Source organism: Copidosoma floridanum, unplaced genomic scaffold (genome assembly GCF_036245765.1).
Source record: "Copidosoma floridanum isolate Cflo_tuat_1 unplaced genomic scaffold, Cflo_Japanese_pri ptg000030l, whole genome shotgun sequence".
Classification (NCBI taxonomy): domain Eukaryota; kingdom Metazoa; phylum Arthropoda; class Insecta; order Hymenoptera; family Encyrtidae; genus Copidosoma; species Copidosoma floridanum.
The window spans coordinates 8,570,259-8,581,894 of record NW_028321907.1 but is presented as its reverse complement, the minus strand read 5'-3'; the positions used below and the strand labels follow the sequence as shown (position 1 = coordinate 8,581,894).

General features: G+C 38.8%; 1 protein-coding gene across 1 annotated transcript; it reads left to right on the top strand.

Annotated features, from left to right (window-relative positions):
• The first annotated feature begins 265 nt into the window (after positions 1–265).
• Positions 266–9,557, top strand: LOC106646867 (clavesin-2). The gene is made up of 5 exons (XM_014363034.2): positions 266–433; positions 6,988–7,126; positions 7,203–7,362; positions 8,465–8,934; positions 9,061–9,557. Exons 2-5 carry the CDS (start codon positions 6,988–6,990, stop codon positions 9,210–9,212), a joined length of 921 nt encoding a protein of 306 aa, XP_014218520.1. The 5' UTR covers positions 266–433; the 3' UTR covers positions 9,213–9,557.
• Positions 9,558–11,636: the final 2,079 nt, after the last annotated feature.

Sequence of the window (11,636 nt, the reverse complement as noted above, 5' to 3'; positions counted from 1 at the left end):
CTGTTCATTTCCAGGGGGAAAAAAAACAGATTTTTACAACAATCATCACAGTGCTGACTAATCCAAATAATGTGAGAAAAAGGGGAAAGGGAGTTTTCACCTCGTACGTCCGAGGGGGCAGCGAAAAGAAACGAGAGAGAAAAAGAGACGTATAGGTGGGGATGAAACCGGTCCATGAGCTCGGGCGAGCTTTCCCACTCTCGGCCGCGGGCCCCCCTATAGCGCACAGGTGTCGGGGCCACCGAGAGTCCATTTGGGAGTTTTTCACCCGCTACCTCGCAGTTCTCGCTCGCCAGTTCCCGTGGAAAGAAGCTGGTTCACATCGACACGCGCGCACACGCCACAACCGGGCCCCACATCGCCGTCGATTTCGCCGCTCGAGCCCACACTACCTATTGGAAATCGAAAGTGTAGTCGCCACACGCGGGCCAAGGTGAGTCCCAAGCAGCGAAAGAGAGAGTCTCCGGTCTCGATGCAACAGCTACACTTTTGGCTCAGCTCGCGCGAGCGTATACATGCACCTCGCGGTTCTCGAAACATTGCCATCCTTGAATAATCGGATAACGCTTCGGTTGCGCCGTTGTGGTGGCGGGAGAGTAATATTTTCGTCGATTAAATGTGGCAGGTTGAATCATCGAGCGCTTTTATCGCTGCGTGTGCATTGAGATTAAGTCTTTTCTCTCTTTTTTATTTTTTTTTTTATTTTTATTTTTTTTTTTTTTTTTTTCGGTCTATATCAAGGTGTGTTGAAAACGTGAACGACCGTTTCTTATCTTATCTGCTTTTTGTAGCCAATACATGATACCGAATGAAACTAAAGTTTGAAAAAAGTTTCGACTTGCGTAAAAAATAAACAAAATAAGGTGGGGGTACTTACGCACTCTGTGAAATAACGAAAGTGGACGTAAGGTTGCGTGCGAGTGAATTTTAAAAATTCCGACGATGGATTCGCGTTTTATGTAAATTTTTTGCAAATGACAAAGTTGCATCATATTTTTGTCTCTAAAGAGTCATGCGACCTACATTTTGTTCTTCAACTGTAGAGACTGTGGATCCAAGTGTGTCAAAATAGCACGTGTAGTTTAAATCGTTATCTCTTATACAATATATACCTATACGATAAAGTTTTGAATATCAAACACATGACGTCAGTTATACTCAATTGAGCAATTGTTTCTTCAAATGAATCGACTCAAAACGACTGTTCTGAGAGTAAAAATAGTATCCATCGTAGTAGTTGATCATGTATTATTTTTGTTTTTGTTTTTTTCTACTATTTATAATGGCATGAAAATTTTGTTAACTGATTTGGAAAATTCATGAGATACTTAAGTACTTTTTATTAATGCAAAAAAGTTGCAAAATGATCGGTATTACCTATTACCGCATTGTCTTCAGTAAATACATACCTAGCCGAGGATTTATTGAAGTTGTAAAAAAGACATGCCAAAAGACATGTACACAAACAATACATTTTCATGTTACAAAATCAGCAAAACTTACAAATACATTATCCTTACACACTGTTAAGTAGGTATAAACTTAAGAAAATTCATGGAACTACTAGGTTGTGCAAAATAAAGGCAACCATTACGATTTGCTTCCTCGACGCGGGATTAGAAATTTCCTCGGTAATTCGTTCAAGGCTGACACTTGGAAAAAATCAGAGGCATTAGGTATATGTTCTATTAAAATGTTGCAGTTGAAAAATAAGGTTTTTTTTTCTTCAAAACAAAATTTAGCGACGCTTTATACCAACCTCCCTTAATAATATGGATTTAAACTTATCGGATCAAGTACAAATGTACGAGAGACTTTGCAACGCAAACCAACAATTTTTTTTAATAACAATGGGATGCTTTTCCTAAACATATAAAAGTATAATTGAGCATTGTGTACAACGTAACGTAAAGCAGCTCCTTCCGTTCAACTTGCCTATCGCGCATTGTCCCGTCGAACATCCTGATAACAATAACTAGGAGTAAAGTACGAAATGCACTACTTATGATATGAGTCGAATTTTTTTTCAATATGTACTATGTATATATATATATATATATATATATATATATATATATATATACTATTCTACAAATATTTTTTAAATAGTCTCGTCAGAGGGGCGGGAGCCTCCCACCGGGAGGGGTTGTACAGCTCGGTACCAATTTTCACCGCTACGTGGCGCTGCGTGTTTTACGTACAACCCACAAGTACTTACTTCGTCTACTCTTTATAAGCACGATTTATCCACCCTTCCAATATTAACTCTCCGCCATCTCAAAGTTCATACCTCGGTGCATACTGTGCATCTTGAGGGTGACGGTGAGTGGATCCCCTACGGGGGGGGTTGATGGTTACCATCAACTCGAGTTGGTAGTGTCGGAGCCAGGGAGGGGGGTGTGGGGTCTCTGGCTTCGTAACGGTGCAGCTCCCCGTGAATGCGGAGCTGGTCGGTAAAGAATTTAAGGCGCCGAGTTGGCAGGCCACAAACTGTAATCTTCCCGATACACGTTAGGGTAGCGAGCAATTGCACTCGTGCCATTATATGAATTGCCTTGCCATTTCATGTATGTCAGTGCTGTTGTTTGCTAAGTTTTTTCGTCAATCGGAAAACAGTGAACCTGATTTATATAATGATCGAAAATAAAAGGGAAGTTCAAGTCGTAAGACACAACTATAGGTATGCGAAAAAGCGCGCTAATAGATGTAAGGCAGCCGGAAAGGATGATGTGAAACTACTGAATTGATAATATGTTCATGCGATGAACCTGAAAGCTAAAATACGTGAGTCGAACATTTTCTTTTGCCCGGGTACTACGGCTGCATTCGAGGAACTGCAATTTTCTTTGATAACAACGATGGGATGCGTTTTCTAAGTACAATAGAGTTTAACACGAGGGATAAAATTATAATGATCGCTCGGAAAAATAATCTGCTAAACATAGATTTCGCCGATTCGGCACGAACAAAGGTACAAACGCAGTAATCGATTCCACGCTCAACCAGACAATCGGTTCGCTACCGTCATCGAGGACCTTGATCGTAAAAACTTTCTCCTCGACTCGACCGGCAAAACTATACGGGTAAAATACTCAAAGCGTACAGTGTTGAAACAAAAAAAAAACAAAAAAAGTTCATCAGCGCAATGAATTTCATAACAGCCCTAACCCGCCGTCTATCGTAATTTTCGCGGCAGCGAAACAACCGTACGTATACCCAACGATATTCGCGCTTTATAGAGTACACAGATCGCAAACGATACGGTGCATTGATGCAATCGGCGTTTTTCCGTCATTGCACCCACGGAAACGAAGGAAAATAAAAAAAAAAAAAAAACCAGAAGCGACTCCGTTACGATAGCTCCATTTAAGCGCGACGCAGCCATCCAACCGCGAAAGCCGCGACTTTCTTCCCTTGAACCAGACCGAAAAACCAAAACTAAAACAACAACGGTACAAGCGGCCTTAGATTGTGTATATATATATATATATATATATATGTGTGTGTGTGCAACGACCCGCAGGTCACGGTGAAAGTGGCGAATTCAAACGACACGCCAAAATACTTTGTATACCCTGATGTACAACCCGTAAATGTTGTATATGTACACGTGCCCTCGCTCCATCAGCCATACAGATATACGTGTATGCTGCGGGCCGAGGAGAAAGTCACGATTCCCATGCAGCCTCCGAGATCCATCAAACGTGTTTACTTATATACTTACTTGCCGCTGTGTTTGCGATATCGCGATCCGATCGAGCGGGAAGAGCGAGCTGTGCAAGTTTACACACAACAGTTATATACAGCACACGAATTTGCGTTACGCAATTACTTGCCGCGCGTGTGGCTGCACTTATGGCGTTTTCGACATCGCGCGTGTGTCTATGAAATAACTTGGAATCGCGAGTTTGAGCGTACAACATATACATTACAACTCGTTTTTTTTTCCTTTTTTTTCCCACTTGGGTATTTTAAAGAGAGTCAAGTTGGGCAATGGCTGGCTAGTTTTGTGCAATTCCGTGGCGTGGATAGAGGTTCCTTTGTCCCGCATACTTGTGTTATTTTATTAAGGTAAAGAAAAATTATTTTCCCGCTGTGCATGAATGAGTTGGGGTTTTTTCAAGTGCAAAAGCAATTGGAGACGTGTGTGTTTTCTTTCACTGACGCGTGTACGTAAAAACCATTCGTAATTACGTCTAATTTCCACACTGTGAACGGAAAAAAAAGTTCTCGGAACGTGCAGTGCTTTTTTTGTCAATGTTACGTGAAATATGATTTAAAAAAAAAAAGGATCATTAGGAATTGTAACTATCAAATAGTTTTACAAACTCAAAGTCGGAAGATTTACATCAGCGGTACATGGGAGTCTTTCGACTCCTTGGTAAATGGACCGTGTCTTTTTTTTTTTTTTTTTTTTTTTTTTTAATCGACAAAAAGTATTGACATGAGCGTGTACATAGAATTTAGAATCATTAAGATTAAAATTTTAACGAGTATATCGTTTCAGAATTGGCTTAATTTACAAATGAGACATTTCTTATTTTCAAGCAAAAACCAGATGAGTATTGTAAAATATTGCAAGCTGAACTCGGCGGATCACTCACTCAACTGAGAAGTTCATGCGAAATATGACTACGATTATTTGTCTCTTCTACAGTAGAGACGTGCGGTAGTTGGTGTAACTTACGTACATCCAAATATCAATTTAACATTAGCTCGTTTCCAGGACAAATTGTCATAGTCACGAATAGCAAACGTTGGAATAAATTTAAACGGCCCATTGATTAGTTCTCGGGACAACGCTCGAATGCATATGTACATTCTTCCGTTACCAAACCCTAATTTAATATTATTATCGAGACATAAGAAAGGTAGTTATGACTCGCAACTATTTTAACATTGAAGAATACAAGCGATCGTTGTAGCGTCGTAGTGATACAAAACTTAAAAGTCGTAGGGTCGAGTGCTAACGATTTTTTTTTTTTTTTTTTTTTTTTTTCATTAAAATCAATGCAAACTTGCTCATTAAATGTATACGTGTATAATATTATTATTTGTAATTATGTAATGCTACAGTGCAGTTCTAGAGTTATATTTAATTTAAAAGCTTATATCAAAGATCTCCACGGTTCAAAAGACCAAAAAGCGTCTCTACGCGGTTTTATTGAAAAGCGTGCGTCTTCAAAACACACATAGGTACGTGAAATTCAATAAAATTCGCAGCATACAGTTAAAAGACACTGCAGTAGTTCAAGGCTTCGGGCGACATTGATTAGCCCACAAATTGACGAGCTCCTCACACGAAAGGTCTCGTCTATTTCGAGTCGTGCTATACACTGTAAGGTCTCAGAGTTGCACTCACGTGCTTTCGATACTCGTATACGGACGAATAATGATAGTCGTATAGCGTAGGTGTATCCACGTTTCGCGTCATTAGGGACGTCCTCGTTGCTAAAGCAGAAGAAACACCGGCCAAAACAAACTTTCGACGAGTGCAGGCTTTGCAATTTATTTTTCCGTATAATGACGACTCTTTCGAGAGAACTTTTGCATGTATGTAGGTGAGTGCGTATGTATGTGTTTACAAGCATAAAATGACAAAAGTTGGTGCTGCAGGAGAACGAGAAGACTACACCGAATACTTGAACATCCGCAAAAAAAAAAAAAAAAAAATTCGGAGACGGTCTATTGCGTGCTTGCGGACAGGGTCAAGTGGTTTTATGTGGAGGGATCGATAACGACGACAACTCGTAACGACTACTCGATTTCACTTATTAACTTTTTTTTCCCCCTCCTCTCGTTTGCTTGCGCACGTGTAAACATTTGTTCGCGACAAGTATTTAACTTATTTACGCGGGTTTATCGATCCATTTTTTTTTTTTTTTTTTCTTTTTTTTTCCTTCACCAACGTGCTCGGGTGCATCGGTGGGCAGTTTACCCGAAGCCGATGGTTTTGCATTTATCGCATCGACATTGACATTAGAGCCGACATTAACGCGACGGAAATGATTTAACGCTCGTTTAGAGAGTCCTTTTATCGATTCGGTAGCTCGGAAAAGTTGTTGCCCGCGCACCATTTGTACTTGCGTTATCGCGTACAACGCGTGTAAACTGCGGTGCGTATACTATATGTAGCACTTTTATCGACGCAAGCTCCATATACCGTTGTGGCACATCAGTCGATTCGTTTTATTTTTAAATTACAAACACTACTAGGCATAGCCAGTTGAAATTTATCAATTATTAAGGTTTCATCGTTTTTATGGGTGCTTTGAAAATACTTTATTACGGGCTATTAAAACAGCGATGGGTTGTTTCATCGTATATGGGGAATAAAACATATATATGGCGAAAGTTTCGACTTGTTCCAGTGAGGAGCACTAATATTTTATGAGTTTTTAAAACGTCTCGGGTGAAATTTAATGTAATGTTCAATAAACGTTTACTTTTTTTCTCTAACGATGTAATACACTAATTTTACTGGACAAGAGTATTCCTATATTTACTATAGATTTTTTTAATATAAATTTTGCTTATAACAATAATAAAAATTAACTTTTGATTTTTAAACAACATTTTTCTGTCTAAAATTTGAAAATCTGTTGAAAATAGTTAATTTTACAGTCACAAATGATATTGGCTGTTATAGTTTTAAATTGTTAATATTAATATGTTCAAACACATGTATTGTGAATGAGTCACATTACCTTTCAATTGTATTGACTATGTTTGAATATTAAATATGATAAATTTTGTGTAAAATTCGTAATACTTGTTTGTTACTTTAAACGATACTCTACCCGAGCACTAATTTTCATTCAAACATAAAAACTTTTGCATTTAGGTATATTTTATGGTAAAATGAGATGGTGAAGAAAAAAAAAAAATTTCTACTTGATTACAGAATGTTAGAACACAATTGATCACATAAGAAATTATTTTAAAAGGCGATTTTGCATGAATCCTGACTCGCTTATTGAATTGCAGATGTTGCTGATTCAACCAACGGAGGAGATGTCCAAGCTGATCCGCGTGGAGCTCAACGAGAACGTCGACACGCGCGAAAAGGACTTGCAGTACATCAAAGAGTGGCTCTCCAAGCAGCCGCACCTACCGAGCTTCGATGGTAAGCAAAATAATCGTGAGTCTGGGACGCGCACATTCTTCCTCTGATGATAAACCCATATTCGTTTCGATGGCAGACGACTACAGGCTGATGACGTTCCTGAGAGGATGCAAGTTCTCCCTCGAAAAGTGCAAAAGGAAACTAGACATGTACTTCACGATGCGTGGACTGGCTCCCGATTTTTTCTCGAACCGCGACATCACCAGACCCGAAATGCGGGAGATCACCAAAATTATGTGAGTTCTTTTGTTTTTTTTTTTTTTTTGTTTTTTTTTTTTTTTTTTTTTTGTCATGAAAATCTATTTCTTGCCGGAGGTATGGTTTACACGTACGCAGAAGTGGGCTATCATTTTCATTGGTCGTGAAGCATTTGATGGGGACGTTCCGGTGAATAACGCGGTGGGGCTCGGCCGTAAAGAAAGTCGTTGTAAAAACAATTGCGATGAAAAAAAAGAGCTTCTGGAACAGCTTGCGACTCGAGAATGTTGTATACAGCCTCTTCCCTTTTTTATTATTTTTTTTTTTTTTATTGCAAGGTCCTTCGACGAATCGTCAACGTGTTTAATTTACATTTAATTCGTGGTCTCCGTCGTCCATTATTGAGCGTGAAAAAATTTGTACGAGCCGTGCTAATTTATATTTTATCGTTGTCGAGTGCGTCAGTGGATAATTGCTAATCAATATGCTTAAAAAAAAAGGAAGAAAAAAAAATAGTTACCCACGTGTACACGTAAAGGTACATTGGAAAATTTATTTTCTCGAATTGCAAGGAAAATATAATATTTGTGCCCTTCGAGAAAGGAGTATTGACGACACTTTGAGGAAATACTTGTGATATAAAGTTTAAAAAACCACTGCCAATCGATTGTCACAGAGCTTTTACCTTCCCATTTCTTACTGTTACTTATTTTTAAAACCCCTCCCTCTGAATCAATTGTAACCTTGTATTTAAAAGCTGTTTTATATTTAATTTTTACCAAATCTGGAATGTTTTACTATTAAAAATTTTTCTCCTCCTACGTTTTGAAATTTCATTTAATTATTTAATAAAGTGACATCACAATTGAGTCATTATTTGTACCCTCGTACAAGGAAAATTGAAACAAACAATATTACAAAAAAAATAAAATAAAGAGGACTTAATTAAAAATCAAAAGAAATGAATAATACAAAATATATGATAATAAATTTCTATCGATGTTTTTTTTTGTATGTGATTGAGCTCTGCCGAATGAAGTATTGATTGACGTGGATCAGCTCTCCTTTTCAGTACCCTATAAATAAAAAAAATAAATAAAAATTATAATAAAAGAAACAAATGAAAAATCACCGGCACAGCCAAGTACCACCACTACCAGGGCTGACCAGGAACGGCCGCCGTGTGATCGTGATGCGCGGTGTCGACAAGGACATCACGGCGACGAACGTGGCCGACGCAATGAAGCTGGTCATGATGATAGGCGACATTCGGCTGAAGGAGGAGCTCGTGGGCGTAGCCGGGGACGTGTACGTGCTCGACGCCACCGTCGCGACACCCGCCAACTTTTCCAAATTCACGCCTGCCCTCGTCAAGAAATTCCTGGTCTGCGTCCAGGAGGCCTACCCGGTCAAGCTCAAGGAGGTCCACGTGATCAACGTCAGTCCCGTTGTCGATACCATCGTCAATTTCGTCAAACCCTTCCTCAAGGAGAAGATACGAAACAGGATACACGTGCACGGCAATTTGGACAAGCTGTATGAGTACGTCCCTAGGGAGATACTGCCCGAGGAGTACGGTGGACAGGCTGGACCTATCCAAAATATTCATGGTGCGTTTTTTTTTTTTTTTTCACAATTGGACTTCAATTTTTTTCATTGTTTTCAAGAAACTGCTACGTTGTAAATAACAAAAAATGTAAAATATAAAATTATTTCTCTTTGTCTGTTTGTTGCAGAAACTTGGCTGAAAAAGCTGGAGGAGTACGGGCCGTGGTTCAAGGAGCAGGAGTCCGTGAAAGCCAACGAGAACCTGCGACCCGGGAAACCGAGAACCCACGACGATCTCTTTGGCCTGGACGGCTCGTTCAGACAACTGACCATCGATTAGAGAGAGAGACAGAGAAACTCTAAGGAGCTTACAGCACTAGCTTCTTTTACATCATTTATAACTCCTATATACATTATAAGTACGAAAAGTCCACGGGCGCAGTTTTTTTTATTTATTTTTTTTTCTCATCTTTTGTGGTGGTTCTATATTGATTGTAGATAAAAAAAAAGTTTCTTTTTGTACAATATGAAGTATTATTATAAACCACTGTAATGGCACGATCTGACTTTCGGTTTAAGCTGCGTGGGAACCTACGTTTTTTTCACCTTTTGTAAATGGTTTTGTAAACTAAGTATAGACAAATATATAATATACGTGTTTATATATTAAAAGCGAGTAATTTAATCTAATGTGGTGTATACATAAGAAAAAATCTTATAAAACTAAAAGTTCGTAATTGATAAATTGATCGTTATTAAATTTGCGCAAAAAAACGCGTATCGATAAGTTGGCAAAACTTTTTCAATAAATTACCAAATTTCATTCGTCAAGGGACATGATTACAAGCTGCAGAGCAATGACCCATCGAGTGCATTGACTCATTGAAATATAAATATCAACTACAAAAATACGATCACCATGCGTGGTGTATTCAAACAATCGTGTACAATGAGACCACTGAAATCTTAAAAATCAAATCAAGTTTTCATCCTCGCGATCGCGTTTTTACATCGTTAATTCGTCGACTAAGCCTTTGCCCAACTATACTTTTTAAATCCAATACTCATCCGATCAAAATTCCCGTACCATTGATCGCTCTTTTGCGTGCACCTATACAAGTAGTTTACCTGCGAGTGTAAATTATTCGTGCACTTGGGTAAGTATAGATGCAAATATACAATTACACATACATTGTACGCAGGACAGTGGCACACGAGTACTCCGCAAAAAGGAAGAGGTAAAGACGTCGGAGCATCAGTTAAATGTATACATGTGAGCGCAGCAGGTGAAAGTATATACGAGGTCGAGAGAGATGCTCTGTTTTTGTGTGCAAGTAGGTAAGTAAGTGTTAAAATGTGAATTGCGTAACATATCCTGTCCGTCGTTTATACGTGCGCACGTGTATACGCACATTCGAGCCATTATGCGATCGTTACAGATAGAGGGTGTCTTTCGATCGTAATTTTTATTGCTCAAGATATGTCTCTGCTACCGATTTCCAAGTGAAGGGGCAGGCGTTTCTTTTTTACTGTCTTGATTTTTATTTCCGCGTCTTTTGTCATTTGCACGATGCGGATAACTTTGATCAAAAAGGGACATTTGGTGCTCGTGCGATCGAGACGAGAAACGAGATGGGGTTCGGTACATGTTTCGTATTTAACGAAAAAATATAAAGAGGCTGATATCCAACGGTATCGGTATCGAATCAGCCGATAGCGTTCGAAAAAAAAGAAGAAAGGGCAGCAGATTTTCAGCTGTTGTTCGAATGTGCGAATTTTTTCGCTAGTTGCCGTAACCTTCAATTCACACATTTTTTCTACTCACTCCTTGACCTACCATCAAGAAGCGCGCAGCACCACCGTCTCCTTTCTTCAGCTTTTGAGGTTGCCATCGATGTGGGCGCTTTCCTGCTGCTATTCTTTCTGTCTTTGCTAGTTTTTTTCGCAGCCATATTTCTCCGTGAGCAAGTTCTTGAAGGCAAAAAGGGTAATAACATACGACGGACACAGCAAAAAGGGTGACACGAGAGTATTTAAAAAAATACGAGTTCACGAGTTCAAAGTTTATAGAACATCAGTTCTCACGAGTATTTGTTCTTACGCATTTCGTAGGGGCGACGGCCCGATTCGGAGCCTTTGGCTCAGCCAAACATCCAGGTTGGATATTCCTGGGTTACACGTTTCTTTTTTTCCTGATCAAACAGGACCACGAGTTTTTATTACAAAATATACAAGTATTACATGCTCTTTCAGTAATAATTCTTTCTTCATAACCTTATTTTTATGGTTTCCTTTTCAAACCCACTCGTAAGTAAACAATTGTTAGATTTTTTTTTTCATTTTGCTGTGGTGATTTGGCACAAATTTTTCATTATAAATACATTGTAAAGCTAACTTGTTTGATTTATCATTTGTTTAAATATATTATTTTGTAAAAAAGAGATATTTGAGTTGTGATTCAATATTTAAAAATTAATCAAAAGAAACGTATCAAAAAACTAACACAAGAAATTGTCCAGGTTCTCTGAGAAAACGAGAAGTTGTGAGTCAGTAATTCAGTACATTCAGCCTTTCCAACATCTGATTTATGCGCCCAAACTTTGTGTTTGTATATATATTCCAATCCTTCCGGCGTCAATAAATTGGGGGCGCTATCTTTTTCGTTCGATCACTTTCTCGATTTGGACGTTCGATGGAAAGTTGTTCTCGATGCGCTGATGGATTTATACGTCCCAACAACTCTCCTTGCCGATGCATAAACGTG